At 41.9% G+C, this 23,357-nt stretch overlaps 1 protein-coding gene and 1 long non-coding RNA gene across 4 annotated transcripts; one reads left to right on the top strand and one right to left on the bottom strand.

Annotated features, from left to right (window-relative positions):
• Positions 1-1,573: 1,573 nt before the first annotated feature.
• On the bottom strand, positions 1,574-6,723 carry LOC106932625 (uncharacterized). 2 transcript variants are annotated; one of them, XR_001421318.2, is made up of 3 exons: positions 6,585-6,723; positions 2,002-2,124; positions 1,574-1,926 (listed from the first exon to the last, which is right to left on the bottom strand). It is a non-coding gene; the product is annotated as an uncharacterized LOC106932625 (long non-coding RNA). The 2 variants fall into 2 exon arrangements; XR_015764988.1 differs by lacking the exons at positions 1,574-1,926; positions 2,002-2,124 and adding an exon at positions 4,854-6,510 and having other exon boundaries at positions 6,585-6,696.
• Positions 6,505-15,546, top strand: tbx2b (T-box transcription factor 2b). Of its 2 annotated transcripts, none has more exons than XM_088011440.1 (8): positions 6,505-6,834; positions 7,276-8,106; positions 8,882-9,149; positions 10,235-10,381; positions 11,553-11,629; positions 11,770-11,939; positions 12,659-13,242; positions 13,771-15,546. In XM_088011440.1, the coding sequence occupies exons 2-8, from the start codon at positions 7,748-7,750 to the stop codon at positions 14,224-14,226; spliced, it is 2,061 nt and encodes a 686-aa protein (XP_087867566.1). In that variant the 5' UTR covers positions 6,505-6,834; positions 7,276-7,747; the 3' UTR covers positions 14,227-15,546. The 2 variants fall into 2 exon arrangements, with proteins under 2 accessions (XP_087867566.1, XP_014866900.2); XM_015011414.2 differs by having other exon boundaries at positions 6,505-7,011.
• Positions 15,547-23,357: the final 7,811 nt, after the last annotated feature.

Here is a 23,357-nt window from a genome sequence, read left to right as displayed (position 1 = left end):
TCCAGACACACCATGTTCTACAGTGGCCATGGTGTTCTGTTCATACCGTGTTGTGGGCTAAACATACCTTTTGGAAATGTGACACAAAGCTTTTTTTTTTTTTTTTGCCTCTGACCAAAACACAAAATGACGTTCTGTGACCTGCTAGGCTACCCGGCTTGGACATTTTCTGAGCAAAGAATTAACAAGTTTTTAAAAAACAAGTTATCAGTCAGATAAATACATATAGTGCAGTTCTACTATTTTAAAGACAAAAAATGATATATAATCCAAACAAATAAGCAATAGATAGATAGATAGATAGATAGATAGATAGATAGATAGATGTGTGCGTGTGTGTGTGAGTTAGACCAGGGTGAAGTGCTTCCGGTGTTTACTGTATTTTCTTTAGCTCCAAAGGGCATAAAATGCTCAGCAAATAGAAAATAAACATTAGAACAATGAGGTTTGTGTAAAACACAGAAGTCTAACCTAATTATGTTCATGTGTGTCTGGTTTGTTTTTGGTTAAAAAATGTTCCTTCTTCATTTGGTTAGTTATGAAGTTACTCGCAGTAGTTAGACGGTCCAGACATTTTACTCAAGTAACAGTGGTGACACTTCATAATAACACCACTCAAGAAAAAGTTCAAAGTACAGTGAAGGAAAGCCACTATAAGTATTTTTTGTCCAATAAGTAACTCAAGTAAATTTAACTGAGAAAATATGACTACTTACTATCCACCTCTGACAAAATAAAATTATGTAAAGGGATGATGAAAAAAGTATCAGTTTGTATTTATCTTCATTTAAAAAGAAAAGAAAGCCATGTCAAAAATTCTTTATAAAATATGTGAAAAAATACAAAATTACAATAATAAAACCCTTCTTGAAATTATGTAGCAAATTTTACTGGTATTTACATTTTTGGTTTATAATGAACTTCAACTCCTTGAGGAGAGACGGCCTCCTTGCAATCACCCTAATCTTACGTTTACCTGTTGCCAAGGATGCCAAAAATGAATTAACAAACACACTTTATCAGTTTAAAGCTTTGGACATTTATGCTTGTAGCTTTTTTTTTCTGTTTTATATTTAGCTGTTTGTTTTTTGTTTTTGTTTTTTTCATATCACAGGTGGAAATTGTCTGGGAGTTATTGATCAATATGTTCTTTGAGATCAAGTCATTTAACATGATTTGGTCAAAAGAAATACAAAGTATTATATTGTAATAGTTTTTATGTGCAGCTTCACATAAACTAGGAATATCTCAGGATGGCTAAATGATTTTTTCCAAGCAGTTGTGAATGAATGAAGCAGATGTTAATATGACAGAGTGTGGCATGTGCTTTAATCTCCATAATATATTAGTTTGACCTCTGAATTTATTGTTTACATTATGTCATGGAGCTCAACATGAGACAATATCTGCCAAAATCATCTGAACCAATGCACACAACATAAGACTGCTGCAAGGCCAAATGTTTTACTCCTTCAGTCTGTAAAGATTCTCCACCAAACTGGATAAATACATCATCACACACAGATTTGTTGTGAATTGCAGCAACATAAACAAACCTCAATAGAAAATTGAATAGAATTTGGGATTTTTTTTTTTATTTGTAAAAAAGCAATGCAGATATCTTTTACAAGAAACATTTACAAAATAACTCAAAAAAGAAAGAAGGTTGCTGTGAGTCAATCAGTTCCATGTTGACCACCTGAGAGGACTGCAGAGCCTGAACCAGATCACCCTGCGAGGTGAAACTCAAACATGGAAGCAGTTAATAACCACGTGTCCCTACTATTCTTTTTCCACGTCTTTTTGTTCGTTGTAATTTGTAATTCTGTTTTTTAAAAGTGAATTGAGGCAGATCAGATCAGCTCCTACCTGCAGAGGAAGCTTCCGTTCGCCGCGGCTGAACAGAACATCTGTCTTCACCGGTTTCTGGGGAGATAAATGTTGTTTAGCGAGGAGTCCGTCAACAGGAGACCCAGCGCTGTGTTTTACAACATCAGTCACCTGAGAGGCGTCTGAAGAAACGGGGCCACATAGTGGGATTTGGAGGGGCCGACGAGGACACGCTGGACACAGACTCACCTGCAGCATGTGCTGCTTCAGGGGCTCCTGGGGCCTCAAGTAAGTCTGACCACAAATAAGACAGAAATGAGCAATATGTCTGTATATAAAGACTGTGGGAAAGGTCCGTTTTAGAAGCTCTTCAATTTACTTTGAGACAGTGTATGTATCCACTTTCCTCAGTAACACTAATGCTAACGTTCACTAGCAGTTCCTGCTCTATCTTTTTAATCAGATTTATTAGTTTTCTTTATTTTCATAAACATCCATTTAAAATGCATCTTTGATTGTTGTAAACTCTTTATATTTTCCTTGGCCCTAAAACATAATTTGGACACAATTTTTTGTGGTTCCTCATATTATATATATGTAGTAATATAAAGAAAACTTCCATATGTTTGAAAATAGAGTCTTTCTTTGTAATGGCTTTATTTTTAAAGGTAGTCAGTTTAGTGCTCAACGCAACCTGGTAGAGGGGGGAGGGGTGCAGGCTGCTGACCCCTGACCTTAAAGTTAGCAGCAGGTTATTTTCTGGAGTAGAAACTCATGGAAATACATGGCTTTTATTATAATTATTTTTACGTATTTATTTATTTTAAAATTTTTAATACTGTCATATATTTATGATAGGCGCCGATCTCCAGATTTGTAAAAAATAAAAAAAGCAGCAAAACTTTGAACGCTAGAATAATAAACTGAACTGCAATGTTTCATTATAGGATCAATTTGGAGGATACGTGACTTGAATTCTGTCTGCCTGATTTTTTGTCTGTTAGCGCGCGCGCGCGCGCGCGCGTGTGTGTGTGTGTGTGTGTGTGTGTGTGTGTGTGTGTGTGTGTGTGTGTGTGTGTGTGTGTGTGTGTGTCTGAATAACTGCACAGTGATGAGCGCAGCGGACTCTTCAGCTGCTGCCCGATGTGATGTTGCGCCTTGTTTCATTTTTTCCCATTTAGAAAAACTCCACAATTTTTTTGTGTTCTTTGTTTGTTCTTTGTTTCGACAGTTCGAAAAACGACATTTCAGCAGGTTGAGCCAGCTCTAAAGTTTTGTGATTAGAACGGAAATAAACCAAACCGTCTCCATACAGTTTGCTGAGCGCTGTTAGGACTCCCCGTCTTTTTAATTCACTTATTTTACTATCATTATTTTAATTTATAATATCTCGCTGTTGTGCAGATACGCATTATATTAAAAATTATAACCATTTTAATGGTCGATTTTCGGCGTTCGGAATTTTTTTTAAATCAACATTGCACTAAATTGTAATATTAACTCATAAGTAGAGGATGAATGCGTGTTAAAATCTGAATGTGTGTGTGTGGGGGGGGGGGTCAGGGGCTTCTAGAAGTTGTTGCGCAGAGGCCGAAATGTTCTGGATCACTTTTGAGGAGGCAGAGCAGATGGTTGAATAACTGGATATATCACAACACAATAATAAAAATATCGACAAAAGATTAATATGAAATCAGACGAAATTAGTAATCACTATAAACATCTCATGAAAAACATTTTATATACATATATAGTAGCAAAGATGCTTTCTTTCTTTTCTTTTTTAGTGTGTTTTTTAATACTCAAAAAGATCAGTTGGGCTTTTATGAAAGAATAGCGCAGAGTCTATCTTTTGGTTTGTTTAGTTCTGGGGTTTTGTCAGCATGCCGGACAAACTCCTCCACCTGCGGGGCCTTTCTGCAGCTCGGGGTTCATTTCAGCCTCGCCGTGATGAGCAGAGCTGAAATGAATCCTGCTCCGTCCGCTCAGTGTGAAGGAGCAGAGTTTATCTGACACTCTGTGACACTGAACCTGATCGGACCTCCTCAGACTGTCTGGGGCTGATCTCACACCTCCGTTAGGGGGGTCACCATAGCGCCCTCACCTGGTCACCCACCTGTCGCCGGGTTTTCACGGGAGAGCAGCAGATAGGTCATTAAGCCACTTTCACTTAAAATGTCTGCATCATTGCGGAAGTGGGTTTATGTAGGCGTTAAACTGTTCCGCAGACAGAGCAACTCTTTTACGCTGTTTGCGCTAGTTTAAGGAAATACAGTGGCGTTTTTCCACAAGTTGGAGCTGATTTCATGAAACAGAGAAAAGAACAGGAGCAGCAGCAGGAGGAGGAGGAAGAGATGAAGCAGGGGAGAAGACAGGGGAGGAGGGCTAGTCGCTATGGGTGGAGTGGGAGGGAGAAGGAGGAGGAAAAGAGAAAAGGAGGAGAAGGAGGAGGAGAGGGCCGCTGGTCCATGTGACAAGGGGAAATATGAGGGACTTTGACAGGTCTTAAACGGTCTGGCGCCAAGGCCTCAGTCTAGCCGCTAAATATAGCCAGAGAGATGATGTAGGGAGATGGGAGGAGAAGATGGAGAGATGAAAGGAAGAAGGGAACAATGTCTAGGAGAGGAACAATAAAACAATACTCGTTTATGGACGAATATGGCCCAAAACCACCCGGTTGTATTGTAATTAGAGCGTCGTGGGCCCGGATCGTTGATCCAGTGGCCGCTGATGCAGACTGGAGGCGCTTTTTACGCGCATTTCCACATCTGCAGCCGCACTGAGCTGTATTGAGCGGGCAAATCAAGGACACTCACTCAAAAGCTTCTGTCAACTTCCTGTATGAAAAGCATCACGCAAGCAGTTAATTATCTTTAAATATGAGCTCAAACTGCAGCTCTCATATTCACCCTTCCAAAAATGCTCATTCTCAGCGGTAATTCATGATAATTCCCTCTGTGTTTTATTGTTTACTATCAGGAACAACCGTTTCAGAAAGTTAGTTTGTTTTCCACATTTCTGCATTTTTGTTGGACACAACCAGCTCCCACATGTGCCCAAAGAGCGGGTCTAAGAAGCATATTTACTGTCTGCTTCCATTAATCCCCAACACAGAAGATGTGTTAATCTGTCAGCGCACAGCCCTGAGAATTACCAACAGTCCTCCTTCGACTTAATGACTTTTAAATCGCGCGTAATGGAGATTTCTCTGCCGTTTGAGGGCACAGAACAAATAAATGGTGACTAATTTGCACCAGCATTGTTGATACAATTATCCAGCTGAGTTTTGCGGCAGAAAAACCGTTATCCCCTCTCCATGTGTTGCTCATTTTTACCCTCTCAGTGAAGCTCTGGTCAGACTTTTAAAACAACAAAAATCAGTTGCTCCTTCATCCCTGCCTACCCAGCAGGTCTGAAGGTTCTCCTCTCAGCGGGCAGGTGCGGCCTAACTCAGAGAGAAGTGAAAGGAAACATTCTTGGATAAATATATTTTACGCTCTAATAGGATTTTATGTGCCATGCATTCTCAATGAGAGAAATTATTTTTCAGCCCATCCTCGTGCTCTCACTCGCAGTCCTGCTTCCACCCAGACAGGTCTGACTCTGCTGGAAGCCGCTGTCTGGCCCGCAGGCTCGCTACTTGAACGTGGCTGCAGAAAACTGGAAAAATCCGAGCAACAAGTGTGTACCACGGTGGAGATGAGCAATTCATGCGCCTACATCATGCGTTCATGTAACTGCTGCAGCATTTTTAAGAGGAGTGAATATTTAGTGTTGCCCCCTTTGACGCACTTTTTCAGTTTTTTTATTATTATTTGCACATTTCTGTAATAAAGTGGCGAAATATAAAAGAACAATTCGTTTGGATACAAAAGAACACCCAAGTGCTAATTTGAGCTGTAAATGTATTGATAATATTCAAAACACTTTTTGAGCCAATTACATTTTTTTTGTTTTGTTTTGTTTTGTTTTTGCTTTTCTTCTCTCTCTCTCTCTTTCTTTTTTTTTTTTTAGCGGCTGTCAGCGGAAGCGGCAGAGACGCGGCTCACTTCCAGCCTTCATAGGAAATACGCAGCCGCCTCTGACGGTCTCATTCAGGGAGAGGATCACTTTTTGTTTCTGTTTTTGTTTTTTAAGTGACGCCTGTGGCCCGAGCAGAGCAGCTGCTTCTCCGAAAAGAACGAAAAGAAAAAAAAAAGACAGCTCACATCTGACACCAAGTCATGACCGAGGCGGAGAAGTGGAGCGGAGCCGCAGATGAGGCAGCAGAGGGGGCCGGAGGGGCTCACACATGCAACACTTCAGGGTAAATACAAAGAGACAGGAGATTGTTCTCGTTGCGGTGCATCAGCCGACTGGCGCCGGGCGGCTCGCTAACAACCCGAGTCCTAGTTCAGCAGGAGCCGCAGCGCGGCGCGGCGCTGTTCCTGCGGAGGCTCAGCGGAGCAGGGCGTCCGGAGGCCGGTGAGTGCGGGAGACCCATCCCCGCACAGTCCGCACCGTTTAACCGGATCCAAGCCGGCGGAGAAACCGCGCTGTCACGGCCTGTTTTCGGATTCCACTCAGCACTAAATCATGTCATCGCCGCGCCTGTTTGATGTGGAAGTAGAAGCGACGCAGAAGGAAACATCAACGCGGTGCTGAGCGGCAACAACACAAGTCCAATCACAAAAAGATGGTCTAAAAATACAAGAGAAGTTCAATAAACTTTCAGCTGCTAAACAAGGAAGAATTTCACTGAAGTGGACACTCACCGCTTTCTTCCTCCCTGAATTTTCTCTCAGACTATATTCATCGTGAATCTTTTCGTTTCCTCTTTTTTTCTTTTTTTAACGCAGCTTGTGCCTCTTCCAGCCCTCAGTGCACCGCTGCTGCTGCCGCTGCCTCCCCGACACCTTGACCAGGAAACACGGCCAGGCTGAACTGCTCTCCCCCCGAAGAGGCTGGGGATGTTTGAGGCGAGGCACAGCTGACCCTACCCGGCACACTGTGAAGTAAATCACCGTAAGTGCAATAAACAGCCGACCAATAACTACAGTGTGTGTTAATATGGAGAACGGCTGCGGAGAGTAGCGATTCTGGGAGATCAGTCTCTCCGGAATGCTCAGATAGCTGCGACTCGAGGATTTCCTGTTCTGAGACACTGACTGTGAAGCAGCGAAGCTGTTCTCCTGCTCAGAGGTGAGTATGTAGACAATGAGTCTGTGGACAGGTTGCTTTTTTTTTTTTTTCCGGAGGCGACGTTGTAAAAACGCAAGCCGAGAGAGATGATGCCTCCACCGGCCAAGCACTGAGGGCTGACCCGGTGTTTGGCTTGGAAATGGGGGTGGGATTTCCCAATCTTTCCTGTCATTGGTTAATATTTTATTCTGTTGACATGTTTTCTTACTGCTAATGCTTCCGACACCTTCTTGCCCCTCCACCCCTCCTCCTCTCCTCTCCTAGAGTCTGGCCGGAGCTGTCAGAACCACGCCTATAGGGGCCCACAATTGGTCCAGAAAGCGTAAAATCAGCAATCAAAGGGGCTTGGTTCATTAGTGCTGGGGATGGAGGCAGGAAGGACATGTGAGATAGTAACAGATCAGCAGTGAACAGGGCCACATCTCTTCAGTCAGGGTGGAATGACTGAAGTAGAGGAGACTTAGCGCAGCCGGGCTGAGCCGTCACAGCGCCGCCGACACTGAAGGACGCAGCCGAGGAAACGAAGGAGGAAAAAAAAAGACATCAGCAGCAACTCTGGTCTGTTTTTTTCTACCCGACAACACGTCGAGTGTTTTGGCAAGAGGCAGCAGCCGTCTGCGCCGCTTTAAAGAAATTATCTGCCGTCGAAGCGCAGAGCTACACTGGCTCCAGGTCGGGGCGGAGATACCACTAAAACATCCATCGTTGTTTCACTTCGCTTTTTGTGGATGCACCGATGAGAGATCCAGTTTTCACAGGGACTGCGATGGCTTATCACCCTTTCCACCCACACCGGCCGACCGATTTCCCCATGTCCGCCTTTCTAGCGGCCGCGCAGCCTTCCTTCTTCCCAGCGCTCAGCCTTCCTCCCGGGGCGCTCACCAAGCCTATCCCGGAGCACGGCCTGGCCGGGGCGGCGGAGGCTGGACTCCACCCGGCCCTCAGCCACCATCAGGCGGCTCATCTCCGCAGCATGAAGAGCCTGGAGCCCGAGGAGGAAGTGGATGACGACCCCAAAGTAACGCTGGAAGCCAAGGATCTTTGGGACCAGTTTCATAAACTCGGAACGGAGATGGTTATTACTAAGTCTGGAAGGTAAGAATTCCTCCGAGTTCTAATCAATTCTCAAACAGAGTCTCAGTTTCCCTGTAGAAAAGTCGTTTAAAGACAAAAAATAAATCCTAAAACTTGTAAGATTTAAGCTGGCAGCAAACAGTAAATGCTGCGTTAGGCCTTCACCAACAGATGGTTAGTCTGAGCTGCTGGTAATGACCAGAATCCAAACCAAGAGAGCACTTGAAGAACACAACATATTTAGCTCAAACTAACCCAAAACGTACTACTTTAAATGTAGTTTCTGTTCTGTTTTTTTTTTTTGTTGTTGTTGTTGTTTGTTTGTTGTTGTTTTTTTTGTTTTGTTTTGTTTTGTTTTTTCTTTAGTTTAGTTTTGTTTTGGTAATGTTAGCTTTGTGGGGCTAAAACTGTGTCTTATTTACAAACACAGTCTAATTTCGTCCATCACAGGGTTCAGAGTGCATATTTGCGGTATTTTGGGGGGATTGTGTTCTGAGCTTTTATCGGGTTTTATCTTTCAAACTGCATTCATGGAGACAGCAGAGCTTCTGGCTTTTATAAACAGGCTGTCACTTCAAAACGCAGGGAGGTGAAGCAGTGTGCTCATAAATACGCTGCTGGACAACACACTCAATCACACACACACACACACACGCACGCAGAAAGAGAGAGATGAACAGACACACTGTGGATTTTTCTCTGTAATAAAATCATATGGGACAGCTGCTGTGGTTTTCCTGCGTCCTCTCCACTGCGTCGAAGCGCCGCGGTGACTTCCACTGTTTCTCCTCTGCAGAAGGATGTTTCCCCCGTTCAAGGTGCGGATAAACGGCCTAGATAAAAAAGCCAAATACATCCTGCTGATGGACATCGTGGCGGCGGACGACTGCCGCTACAAGTTCCACAACTCTCGCTGGATGGTTGCGGGCAAGGCCGACCCGGAGATGCCTAAGCGGATGTACATCCACCCGGACAGCCCGGCCACCGGCGAGCAGTGGATGGCCAAGCCTGTTGCCTTCCACAAACTCAAGCTGACCAACAACATTTCGGACAAGCACGGATTTGTAAGTAGCCTAAATCAGCGTGAAAGTGGTTGGCTTGGTGGAATTATTCGTTTTATGTGCGCACGTGGGAGTTTGGGCTGGATGTAATGGTGTTAGTGGTGAAGTTTAGGTCAGGAAACAGTTTTATGATTTGGAAAGTGGGTCAAAGAAAAAATGTCAGCGACGGGAATAACAGCTAGGACATTGCTTCATTACGAAACAAACTATTTTAAATATAAAGATCAAACAAAAGTTCTTCAAAATCCAAGTTCAAATATTCTCTACTTGTCCACACGAGTCCAAGTCTGTTGACAGAGATTATTCATTCCATCGCAGCTCGGCTGATTTAGAGGCAGGCTGTGTTTTCCTGCTCCTGCTCGGCAGGCTCCTCGGATCCTTGCTGCCGCCGCTGGGAGGAAGAAAAGGGAAGAGAAAAAAATGATCCGGGCCGAGTGTTTGCGGGATTAGGTGGTGTGTTGTCGAGTCGGGTCAGAGACAAACGAATGAAATGTGTGTGGAAGGCACAGAAGCCTGTTACCTAATAATATAATATATCAACCTACTAATATGATCCCTATACGTTGTATTTTATTCGAATGGAATGTTTTTTAAAGAGTCCGGGCTGCAGAAGCAAACAGAATTGCAGGTCGTTATGAAAGCTGCTGCAGGACTTTTGTGTTCATGTTTTTAAATGTTCTCGTGTTGGTTGGAAATATTCTACAAAATTAGTATAATATTTTTCACGTTTATTGCTGGTTTTATTTAGAACTTCAAAATATTTGATGTCAAATTTTATAAGATTGCTTTTAAAATAATCGTTGAAATAATCTAAAAAATTCCACCAAAATATCTATAATTTCAATGGATTTTCCCCCCAATAAAAATTGAAATATGTATATTTTTTTCCCTTCTGTGGTTCTGAATCCCTTATGACAACATGTGTGGCCTGCTCTGCTTCTGCCTCTTTACCCTGAACTAATTACAGACAAGTGTTATGTGGCCAGTAATTATAACAGCGCGCTGGATGATCCACCTCTGCATATTTAGCCTCAGTCATGCTCCGATATTTACGCCAAAGCTGTGCTTCTTTGTGTGTGTTGGTCCAGACCATCCTGAACTCCATGCACAAGTACCAGCCCAGGTTCCACATAGTGCGGGCCAACGACATCCTGAAGCTGCCCTACAGCACCTTCAGAACTTACGTGTTCCCAGAGACTGAGTTCGTGGCGGTGACGGCCTACCAGAACGACAAGGTGAGCCGCTGCCGCTGCCGCCTGCAGCGTCCGGCCACTAATATGGCCGCTATGGTTTGCATAATAAATGTACTGCATGAATCCACCTCCCCTCCCCCCACCACCGCCACCAAAAACACTGAAGACTTAATCTGATTTTGTAGGTCGCCTAATTTTCCTGCTTAGGACTCCCATGTTCCACTTGCTTTTTTTAATTGCTTGGATTTGTGTGTGGAGAAGATTTATCTCACTGGGTCTTGGCCGCGAGTTCTCTGCCGGCATAACAGAAGGCTAAGATGCATAATAAACAAATTGGTCGAATAAATATTACAAAAAAGTGTTTGATTCATTTTTGGCTTCAAGTAGAATAAATTTGATCTCATTTATTTATTTATTTATTTATTTATTTATTTATTTATTTATTTATTTATTTATTTATTTATTTATTTATTTATTTTATTTATTTATTTATTTATTTATTTATTCATTCATTCATTTTGTCTAGAATATATGCTCATTGAATAACATTACTGTCGTTTCGGAGCTCACTTTGTGCGCCTTTATGTCGAGTCGTGAGGGTAATTTGGGTTTGTGTCCGGACGGGTGGAATCGGAGGTGTGTTTCGGGAGGGGGCGGGGGGGGGTTCTTTGTAAAATTTTGTGGTAAAGAGTCACCATCGATTAGAGGTCCAGGAGCTGCTGGACATTCTGTCTGTTCCGACTGAAAAATGCTTGAAGCGTTTTATTAGCTGAGCTCTGAGGGCCTCCAGGAGCCCCGAAAAAAACTGACTTTTTTTCTGCTCCGTGTCCGGTCATAGGTCGACAGACCCGGTCTGGTTCAGAACACATGGCATTCGCAACTGCGATCCAAGTCGCATTATTAATTATTGTGATACTAATCATTTGTTCCAGTATGGCACCAGTTTCCCTGCTGACTATCAAAGACTCGTCAAGGCCCATAAAGAATATTTCGTAATAGAATTTCTCTCTGGGGCCCAATAAGAATAACGCCCCCATTTGACACCTTTATTAATAATGCAAATCCAGGGCAGCGGTGGCTGCTGCCCAGCTCTCGGCCTGTGTTAATCCCAGCCGTTTTCCTTCAATAAGAACCAACTGGCGGAACCAACTGTTCTTCATTCAATTGTAGGCTGAATGTAAAAAACGTGCTCTTCTTTATGCTTTTTGGGCAGATAACGCAGCTGAAAATTGACAACAACCCTTTCGCTAAAGGATTCAGAGACACGGGCAACGGCAGGAGAGAAAAAAGGTACGGAACCAACACCTGCTAAATGAGTGCATGTGCGCATGCGCGTCCCCCTTACTGTTTTATACCAGGCGCGTCAGAATTATTATTATTATTATTATTATTATTATTATTATTATTATTATTATTATTATTATTTACAGGAAACAGTTGACCATGCCTTCGCTGCGGATGTATGAGGACCAGTGCAAAGCGGATCGGGAGGGCGCGGATTCGGACGCCTCCTCTAGCGAGCCTCAGGCCGGCCGAGATGCAGTCCACTCCCCGCTGGGCCCCAGCACCAGCCCGCTAAGGTTCAGCAGGCCCAGCCGAGGTGAGAAATATTAGGGTGCTGTTTGTCTGTTTGTCTGGCGGCCCTGGGTGAGCAGAACAGCAATTGTGGATGAATTACGGAATCCGAACCTTCAGTCCAATGTTATGTTGGCTAATCCATCACGATGTTATTAATCGAATTGGATTATATTATGTCACTTATAATTCAGCTATTTTATAAGAGTTTATATTTACCAGCGGGAACAACAACAACATATAATAATAATAATAATAATAATAATAATAATAATAATAATAATAATAGTTGCTGTTGTTGTTAACTTTGAGTGAACCTAGTGAGACACATGACGATGAAAAGATCAAGTTTGGATTTTACTCTGTTTTTGAACTTTTGAAACAAATCTATAAAACTTTTCTCTCTCTTTTCCTCCAGTCCTTATTTTTCCAGTATATTTTTGACCATTATTTTGACACTAAAATGCATAAAACTTTAATAGCTACAAACTGTGCCTAATGCTTTATTTTTTTTTTCATTAGAAACAAAACACATTTATTTTTAGCCCAGGTAAATTAAAAATACATACTACAAACTTTAAAACCCCAGGGATTTTTAATCTGGGCTATATGGTGTAATTAAGCATGTCGTACATTTTGAGTGCAACTTTTGAAGTTCAGAAGATGTCTGATTGTTTTTCATACTCTGCTCATTTGTTCAGTGGGGAACTGGACTTATACATCTTCCCACTTTCTGTTTTTCAGATGAGAAAACACTCACAGACAGTGAGCAGGAGCTGGAGCAGCAGGACGAGCGCTGCACTGGCTCCAACAGCCCAGGGACTGAACCTGTGTCCCCTTACAGCTCCAGGTGTGAGGAGCGCGTGAGGGACCGGCCCAGTGCCGAGAAGAAGGATGAATCCATATTCAGTATAAGGAATCTAGAGAAGGACAAAGCAGAGAGCAGGCACAGGAAGGACACCACAGAGGTGTTGACTAAGGACGCTGAGGCTGGAGGCACGGCTGCCACTAAGGACACATTCTCCCCTCTAGTGGTCCAAACTGAGAGCCCCTCGCACTTCAGCCCAGGTCACCTACAAAGCCTGGCTCTGTCTGGGCTCCACAGTCAGCAGTTCTTTAACCCCCTGAGCACCGGATCGCCGCTTTTGTTTCATCCCGGCCAGTTTGCCATGGCCCCTGGAGCCTTTTCTGCTATGGGAATGGGGCATCTGTTGGCCTCTGTTTCAGGAGCAAGTGGTTTGGAAAACGGCAGCCTCTCCACCCAGGGCACTGGAGGAACTCCTAACCCTTTCCCCTTCCATCTGTCTCAGCACATGCTTGCCTCTCAGGTAAGGAGGGTCACACAGACCAAAAAAGTTGCACCTCTGTAAGTTTTATCAGATTATCTGACAGCAGTAAAGCAGAAACCCTTGAGCTTGTACCTGAGTGTAGTCAGGTTAGATTTTCCCTTCTTTAGGCACCTTACCGTTTATTCTCACCTCATTTTGCACAGTTCTTCACATACCAGGAGCTAACCTACCATGAATCAGCAGGTTTTTTTCTTTCTCTTTAAGTCAAGGTTGTAAGAATGAACAGTAAAATGCATGAAGCGTGTAGAACTCCTAAGTAATTTATTGTTAATTTAGAAGAGTTTACCAGAAGTCTACTCATAAAAACATGTTTTTGTTTTTGTTTTTTTGTTTTTTTTGTTTTTAGAATAGATCACTGGGTTCAGAAGATAATATTAATAAAAAATACATTGCTCAGAAGATAAAGATGTTTATGGCTTTGCTACTACCAGTCCTACCTTGTAAATTCCTGCAGTGAATGAGACCTGTCTGAAAGTTTCTCTAAGTTGTTGCTCTTGTGTGTTTCAGGGCATCCCCATGCCTCCTTTTGGAGGTCTTTTCCCGTATCCGTACACCTACATGGCAGCTGCAGCAGCTGCAGCTTCAGCCTCAGCCTCAGCTCTCCCTGCGACCAGCACCTCCAGCCCGCTCTCCAGAAATCCCTTCCTGGCCTCGTCCCGTCCCCGCCTACGCTTCAACCCCTACCAGCTCCCCATGTTGCTGCCCCAGAGTTCCAGCCTCCTCACTACTGGCCTGTCCAGCAGCCTCAGCCTGGGCAATGAGTCATCCAAACCTGGCAGCAGGGAGAGCAGCCCGGCCCCAGATCACCACAGCAACCATAAGACAGGGGGATTGGGTGGAAGGGTGGCTTCTCCCAAAACCTCCATGAAGGACTCTGTAAACGAGCTGCAGAGCATTCAGAGACTGGTCAGTGGCCTGGAGGGCCAACGGGAACCCTCTCCCACTGCAGACTCTCCAAAGTGATGAGGACTTTGTGTCTGGGGTGAAGACTACCAGAGAACTTTGGGTGCATATGTCCTGTACAGCACATCACAGACACTGACATGATGAGTCTATGAAGACTAATTACAAAAATATTTTCAGAACAAAGCTGCGGGTACACAAAGATATATATAGTCTGTCATTATAAGAAATCTTTTTTTTTTTTCTTTTTTTTTTTTTCACAAGTATTGAAGGTTTCCTACCGTGCTGTGCTGACTGGTTTACAGAGAAAATCTCTCTAGACATTTTCACCACAACCACTGAGTCCTGCTGTTTGACATCCTCTCCCCAAACCCACCAGGTACACCATCATGCTCTTTTAAATGAGCTCAGAATGATTTGAAAAATCCTAAATTATAATTCTACAGCAATGGAAATGAAACATCTTAGCAAAAAGTTAACCACTTACGTTCAAGGATGTGGAGCAGAGAGTAGCTATGGCATGTGGTGATGTTAGGATGAACCACAGAGGGGCCTGGAGGGGCCTGGAGGCACCCATGTATGGGTGAGCCTGCAGCTGCACGCACATATATGGAGCATTTGAAGCTTTCAGCATCCAACTTTCCAACTTTTTTTTTTTTGGGGGGGGGGGGGGGGTGTTGTTTTGTTTTGTTCCTTTTTTCTTTTTTTTCTTTTTTTTTTAAGCAAAACCGATCCTGGAACAGGAGCCTAATGACGGCAGGTCTGCTTATTTCACAAAAAGGGATGGAAGGATGGAAGGTGAAAATCCCGTCTGACAGAGACTAACCGCTCATCATTTCATGCCAGAAATATTCTTGCTGAACTATTTATGTAATTAAAATTTTCTGTAAATAAATCTAAGATCAAGAATATGCAATTGGTATTAATTTATTCAATGCTGTATATTAGCGTGTATATATACCTTTTTTTGTCGTTTCCCTTCCTGATCCTCCTTCTCGCTGACCCTCACCTCTCTATGCTAAATGAACATATACTGTAAATTGGAGCTATTTAGCGCTTGTTGGTTTGAAAAAAAAAAAAACAACTGTATGGAGTATCAGAATTTTTTAAAATTGTAATATTATTTTTAGGAGATGAGTGTGCCATGTTTTTGTCCACATCCACAAACAAACAGAGAGGAACGAGAAAGAAATCCGCAAGGATTCAAGGAAGGAAAAAAAACTCACCTCAGGTTATTTTAATAAAGTCAGGAGTTCCTCTTATGTGCGCAACATTCATACTCATGAATTTATTTAAAGATGGAACTGTCTTGTTTATGCTGGTTTTCCTCTTTTTTGAGTTGTCTCACACTTTCAATAAAAAAAATCGTTGTGATTAAAACTTCCATCATTTTTATTGTTTTTATCCTGATGTTTGATTAGAGAGAATATTGGCAGAAATTTTGCGAGTAACTTTAAATGATGCCAGGAATGAACTCATGCAGAGCCTTTATGCAAAAGTAGGTGGTGCCATGGCGCCATCTGCCGGTCACATGTGCAGAGAAAGTCGAAATTTTAATGCGGTTGGTTGAATTTGAAAAAAATATACAGCTTGTTTGCGCAATTAAAAGTCTCTAAAATACGTGGTTTGAATGGTCGGTAATTAGATGATTTTGCGTTAATGCAGCAGCTGATTGGTCGCTATTTTCATCCTCACCGTCGTCATCATTTGGCCTGTCAAGTTCAACATGAACAATAGAAATCCTGCGCTTATTCTGCAGTCTATGTTAGGTGTGTGACGTCATCCAGGTCTATTTTCACTGTTTCGCTCGCAATCAATCAGCACTTCCTTCACTATTGTGTGCACGCTCGTATTTTTAGAAAGCGTCGAGTAATGCCTGTATTTATAGGAAGCTCTCTCACACATCCTCTGCAGCCGGACGACAAAATCCGAGTGCTTCAGTGTGAAGTGGGGACATGGTGTGGGAACAAACTCCCAGCCGAACGAGCTGTCTGTCCAGTGGGAAAATTAAAATAAATAATCCTGATGATAATAATGGAGCTCTTCATTAGCAGAGTGTGATGTCTGTAGCTGAACTCAGCGACACAAACATGATTAGACCGAGTTTCAGCCGGCCGGCTTCTCTGAACTCTTTGGTGTGAAGTCTGTGTGTGTCAATCCTGTGCGGGAGCATGACGCAGCAGTGTGTGTGTGTGTGTGTGTGTGTGTGTGTGTGTGTGTGTGTGTGTGTGTGTGTGTGTGTGTGTGTGTGTGTGTGTGTGTGTCAGGGGGAGTATGGGGCAGCAGACAGCCCTTTGTCCGGGACCCGGCGCCTGTCGCCTGCCTGCCGGCCACAGCCTACACACCACCCCGCTTCCTAATTAGAGAACCTTCCCCCCCTCCCCCTCATCCTCTCCTCCTCCCCTTCTTCTTCTTCATTTTCTTTTCTTTCTGCAGGGACAATTACAAAACTCTCATTCTATTACGGGGGCCATTGTTGTCACTCTGTTATCTTCAATTAACGAGCAGAGCAACTGGACCTAGCGCTCCGGGAGAGAAAAGTATTTGTCTAAATCAATCAGTCAATGGGTGATCAATAGGCTCCCGTGGAGGCCCCGTGGATCATAACTAATGACTGGTGACGGCGTGGGGTAAAAAGGCCAGGATTATTCACAACTTGTGAAATGATCGGTGCGGCTCCATGTTGTTGTCTGAGCGCTTGCAGGGCAGCAGGTGAAGCTGCGCAGTTCGTTTTGGCGCAGAAGACGAACAGCGCATTTATGTTGCCCCTGTCTGGGGCAGTGCGTAAACTAAGGAGCATCGTCTGACGGGCTGAAACACACATTCTCAACAATCAGCGTTAAATCATATTTCTCCTGTCACTGGAAGCGTAGCTTCATGAGGGAAATCTGGATGCTTAATGAATCTAACACAATAATATAAAGCACTTCAATTATTTTTCCCAATTTTTTTTCATTGGGTTTGCAATAGCCTACTTTTAATAAGCATTACATTTCTTTTATATCAACATGTTTAGGTCCGTTTCTAATCTAATAAATTTGAGATTGCATCTGTTATTTTTTATGTATGCAAATATTTGCAGCAAAAATGAACATTTTGTTTGACAGATTTAATAAGCGAATATGATAATACATTTAGATGTATTTTACATTTGATATCTACATTTCGTTTTATTTGTATCTGCCATATTGGAGACTTAGTAATCACATGGTCCGGAGCCCAGACATATTTATATATTAGATAAGTATTTATTTATTTATTTATTTATTTATTTATTTATTTATTTATTTATTTATTTATTTATGTTCAAAATGAAATGACCAAATCAACAAAACTCGACTACTAATTTTTCATAGGATCATTTTTATGTGGCAACTCTATTTTGGGGAGCTTAATATTGGGTCCTCACGCAGTCTGGCTTGTTTACTGTAAAGCGTGGAACTGGAACAAGAGTTGGAATGGCTAGTCTCAACAGGAGTTATGTGATTGTCTTTGTTAAATTGAAGCTTTAGCTGTTTTGTGTTTCTCTAGACTTTACTGCCCAGATCTGCTTTAATTTCACCTGGATTTGTCTGCTTTGTGTTCGGCTCCGGAGGTTATAATGCAAAAAGAGGAAGCGAAAAAGCTGAATGGACTAAAATCTGAACCTTCTACGCATAATGACCTTAAACTTGACACAGTATCTAAACACTAGAATTAGTTCCCAATTTGCTGTAAAGTTTCTCAAAGCTTCGCGGATGTATCTGTCTGTGACTCAGAGGGAACTATTACAACATGAAGGGCCTCATGGCGCTTCATGCTGTCTGTGGCGCGGGGGAAACATGCCTGGTCCCTGTAGAGGGAGTGTTGTTGTGCTGCAGCTCTGCAGAATGCTCTGTCTGCCAGGCTGGCAGGGCAGCCACTCTATTGGCTGCTGGCTTCAGGTGCAGCCCTGACACTGGTCCACAGCTTGAGCAGCCAGGAGCCAATCACAGCCCGCTGTGCTCCGGCAGGGGCTGGCAGACAGGAGGAGGAGGGCCGAAATACTCAGCCTGTTACCTCACTGTAACAGTTTTGGGAATTCATTTCTCACAGTCAAACAATATGATAAACAAAGCCAGACAGTGCAACATTTCTCCTCTAAATGTCAGATAAAAGTGAGGGGTGTTAATGAGAAAAGTACACACCGCTTTGAGGGAACAGTTCTAACGAAAGCAGATCTAATAAAACACATCAGAAACAGAGGTCACGTGGTCCGCAGTCCCAGTTTAGGTGGGAATCTGAAGCAGCAGATTCCAAACTTGCTGAATTTATATTCAGCAAACGTTGTGCATGTTTTTGAATCCAATTCTCTTGATTTGTTTGTTTGTCTTGGATATTAAGGTGCAGGATGAGAGCAGGCGTGCAGGCTCGTCGCCCCCTCCTGGACACAAAGGCAGTAAACAAGCCGAGAGCAAAAGAACGACTTTTATACCGTTCATTTCCTGCAAAACATTCCTTCTAGTTCACTGGGTTAATCGATTCCCCTCATATCATAGTTTATGACTCCGAATACAAGAAAGAAAACAAGCTAAGTTTGATGGGCTGTAGAGAGAGAAATTCAGCTTTTGGGGCGATCTGCAGCATGAAATGCTTCTATACAAAATAATAATTCTGTTTGTTCTTGTAGGTTTTCATGTTGCTGCTGTTATTTTAGCACCATCTCTTTTAAAAATACACAGAAAAATGAGTCGCCTCCCGGTGACAGCGGTCTTCTGTAAAATGTTCTGGAAAGTGATTTTTGAACGTCCTACCAAAGAGCTTCACTCAGCAGAAGTCAGGTTCTCAAAGCGAATTCATGTTTCTGAACTTTACTCTGCAGATGGTTTCGCCCATCGCTTCCGCCACTAGATGGCAGGCTTACTTACTTTAATTTCTGTAGTTTTTTTTTTAAATACATACAAAATGATGAATAACTGCCTGAAGAAAATATTTGCTCCATTAAAATACATTTTTGGAGGATATTAATAGCTATTTAAAATCTTTAAATTCCAATAAAGCATTTTAGTTTGCAAATGTAATGTTAAATAAAAGTTAAATTAACTATTTTTATGGGGTGGGGGTGGGGGAGAGTCAAAACATTTTGATTCAAATTTAATCAAAAGTTTAATCAATTTTGAATCAATTGTGTTAGAAATCAGTACATTAACTTGATAAAACAAAAACAGTTAGATCATTGTTTGAGAATGATTTATATTGACGCAACATTTGAAGTTTGTTTTCAGTCTAAAGAAGCGCTAATGCTGAAGCTTCCTGGCCTGAGTTGTGCTGATCAACGGCACATTTAGCTTCCTAGTTAAATGTGCCGTTGGGCTAGGAATTGAACTAATTCCAATGTTTTACTACTGGTTAACTTACATCATTTCTACAAGGAGTAAAATCTACCCAAATAAAATATATGCAAAAACATAAATCAATTCATTGATCATTTTATTTTATCCAGTTAAATATTCTAAAGTAGGTCTTGTGTCAACTCCAACACCAGAAACACTTTTAGGAGCCATTTTAAATCCTAACAACATACATTAACCAAACAATCATTTATGCAAATATTTTGAAAATAAATTATAAATAATTTAAACTAACAAAATGTTACTGTGCTTGATCAATAATTCCAAAATCAGATACTGATGAAGTAAATATTCAGCAGGAAAACAGTATTAACTCCTTTGTCTTAATGATCTTACTGACTTTTCCTAATATTTGGAGTTACTAAACTTTTCTAACATTATAGTTGGAAAATCTGATCATTCACACAGTATAATAAAATCCAGTGATGAATATTGATACTTGTGGTATCAGAATTCATCATGAAGTTAAAACTTCATGATGTTTCAGTCAAATTATGTCAGAAGTGGTCACATTTATTCTCGTGTGGGGATGCAAATTAACAAGCTCCACTTTACACCAACACAAACAAATGTTATTCTACATTATTGTGAACATTCAGTGGGTTACATCATATCTTACTGCAACATGTTTGACCTGCTGACAAACAGCAGTCAACCCTTCAGGTGTGCTGAGTTCTTATTGATTTTTTACACTAAATAAAGAACAAGTCAAGCTAAAGAAATGTGGAATTTCTCATTGTTTCTTAGAGGTGATGCATTCTAATATAGAAATATAAATTACATATAAATTTATCTAAAATTTCCTACAACTCTGAGCAGTTGAGTTGTTTTTAATACCATGACTGATTTTTAATGACTTTTAATGGTTTTTAATGACTGATGAAAAAACATGAAGAAAAAATCTTTTATGTTACGACTATGGTTCATCCTCTTATGAGCTGCTCTGAAGATAAATTATAAACTGGAAGATGTTGAAGGGAAGAGCAGTAAATCATAGCCAAGCCAAACACTGTGAGACGACTAATGAAGTGGTTGCAGAGGCCCAGACTGGGTAGCCTCCATTTTGACACTCGTTACTGCAAAAGGAAACAGTGGCAGACCGTGTTGAAGCCGGCGCCTTTCAGTGACTTAGATAAAATGGCAGCAACAACTGCAAGACCACATTTCAAACACAGCAGGAGTCTGTTGGGTGTCCAGGCAGAGAGGCTGGAATCATCAAGGAAGCATTTAAAGGGGTAAAAAAAGGAGAGTTATGTGGCATAAGTGCACGTAACCAGGTAGAAATTATTTGCTGTAATGATCCTGGCCCCACACACAGAGCTGACACTGAGTGAGCGGAGATTAGACTAACACTGTCTGTAATGATGAATGGTTATGTGGACCGAGTCAAGAAGCTGAGAGGAAACCAGGCACAGCGCCCCCGACTCTTCAAGAAGATCAGACAACATTTGCCTCATCAGCTTCTTCTTTCAGAAAAAGACAGTGATGCAGCCATTTGGAGCTTTAAACTGGCAGCTGACTGGTAAAACTGGCACGTCCTCTGTTGGTCCCTGGTAAAGTGACCCTATGAAATATCCAAAAACTGATTTCTTGTACATATTGTTGATATAAGCTCTATAAGTTTCAGTGAGTCCTCTGTCAAGCTTTACATAGCTAGAGTGGATCAGAAAAAAAAGTCAAAAACTATGTGTTTCAGTGGTATAAATTCTACAAAGCATAGATTCATACAAAACCCTGCTGGGTTAAAAACAACCTGAATATGTAACAATCCTGTCCTGATACTACAGCATCAGATAACCTGAATAGCACATTTTAAAAGATCGGACATTCTGCGGTAATATTGTTAAAGTTAAAGTCAAACAACAATGGGAACAAGGTTTAGGGAAACAACTAACCTTTGAACAATAGGTTACAAAAGAGCATTTTCTAAATGGGTGAAATATAAAATCATATAGATAAAGATTTTCCATCAAAGATATGTAACTGAAAAAAGCTACATAAAATGGTGTCACAATTGTATTAGCAGCACTGTAGAAAGCAAGAAACTCTGATGCACATGTGGCGGGCATGTTAAGAATCAGAATCAGAATCAGAAGAATTTATTGTCATTGTCAGAAAGACAACGAAATTGCAGTTTGTTGTCTTTCTGACAACGAATACGAGGGGGGGATAGTTGGCTGAGGCCTCGCAGCCACAAGGTTCAGAAGGTTTTAGGAAGAACTATCAGACTGATTATGTTCATTTATTGAGGAAGATCTGTTAATAAGTCCTGAGGTCTGTTTGCTGGGAGTGAAGATGGGAGGAGTGAGAAGCGAAGCAAAGCAGCAGCTGACGGCCGTCTCTCTCTGTGAGGAGCATCATACTGATGAGGTAATGGAAGCTGAGTCCAGTAATTGGCTGAAAAAACTTTGTACAACTACTGTACAAATAAAAAAAATAAATATGTGATTTATTTTTCATCTTGTGGGTGCGTGTGCGTGTGTGTGCAGTTAATTTTCATCAGATAATCTTGAACTACCTTCTCTGTAGTGCTACTATAAGCTTAGATTGCTGGAGGACAAACTGATCACTCTGGTACGTTCTTTGCCTTCTCCCCAAGTCTGTATTATTTGCGTCATTTCAACTTTGACCTTTATGTCCCCTGTTTTTTACTGTTAAGTTGTGACACCGTTCTGGAGAACATGGGCTGAGCGACTGCTGCCAACAACTCAACATTCTCCTTGATATACTTGATACATAGATGATACACTTGACCCTCTTTTGCAATGTTTAACCCTTTCTCTCTCCTAGACAGAGCTGTTGCTGAGGTTTCACTGTGCCCATTTGTGCCCTCTGAGCTCCAAATCCAGCTCAAGGTTTATCTGTTATCTGTTCTCACTAAATGAGCCACTGTTATCAACTTTTTCTTTTCTTCAACATAGAAAGTGTCATGATGTGGTATTGTTGGTGAGGAAGATGTTTGTAGGCCCAGGCTGACATTAGTAGATGTTTAATGATGAATCCAGAAACACAGATGACAGAGGGAGAACCGAGGAACAAGATGTGCAGCAAACAAACAACAGACGTGAACTGGTGGTACAAACGACAAGTACCCGACAAGGAACAAAGACAACAGGTGGGTATAAATATACAGAGGGTAATCAGGGAAACCTGGCAACAATCAAGACAACACAGAGACTCAGGGGAAAATGGGACTAGACAGAAAGAAACTCAAACTCAAAACACAGAACCTAACAGAAAGTACACCTGGATCAGTGCTTCTGTGTTTCGTTTCATTTTTCATGTGTGAAAAATCTCCAGTTGGTCATGGCAGGCCGCTCATTGAGACAGGATCTGCTGGCGGTTTCTTCTTGTTGAAGGGGAGTTTTCTTTTCCCCTGTTGCTACATTCATGCAGGAGGAGTGAAGGTTGCTGGATGCAATTGCTGGGAATCTGCAGGGATAGAAAACGTTTCACTATTTGAAAGATAAACTAAACTTGACTGTATTGCTTCATATAACAAGGATGAATTTAAATTGATTTACTTGACTGAGAATAAAATAGATTTTATTGAATGTACTATTTTGATGAAGTGTCTTGAGACAATGCATTGTGAATATGAACTGGCATAAATAAACAGATTTGGACTGAATTTCTGTTTTCATAATTTTCGAGAACACAGGTCAGTGACTTCTACTGTTCTCCTCCAGCGGAAGTAACCACTTATTTCTACCAAAATATGAAGAATACAATCTCTGAACACACAAGACCTTGAATCATATGGACTACAGTAGCAGGATACCACAGCATGTGTCATTCCTCTCAGCTGAGAACAGGAAACTG

The sequence above is a fragment of the Poecilia mexicana genome, unplaced genomic scaffold (genome assembly GCF_051168715.1).
Source record: "Poecilia mexicana isolate PSO_F unplaced genomic scaffold, ASM5116871v1 scaffold_13, whole genome shotgun sequence".
Taxonomy (NCBI): domain Eukaryota; kingdom Metazoa; phylum Chordata; class Actinopteri; order Cyprinodontiformes; family Poeciliidae; genus Poecilia; species Poecilia mexicana.
Note: the sequence above shows the minus strand (reverse complement) of the source record. Positions and strands in the feature narration are given on the sequence as shown.

Coding starts and splice junctions, on each gene's coding strand:
- tbx2b (XM_088011440.1), top strand. CDS start 7,748: ATGAGAGATCCAGTTTTCACAGGGACTGCGATGGCTTATCACCCTTTC. Junction 11,940..12,658: donor GTTCAGCAGGCCCAGCCGAG/GTGAGAAATATT, acceptor TCTGTTTTTCAG/ATGAGAAAACACTCACAGAC. Junction 13,243..13,770: donor AGCACATGCTTGCCTCTCAG/GTAAGGAGGGTC, acceptor TGTGTGTTTCAG/GGCATCCCCATGCCTCCTTT.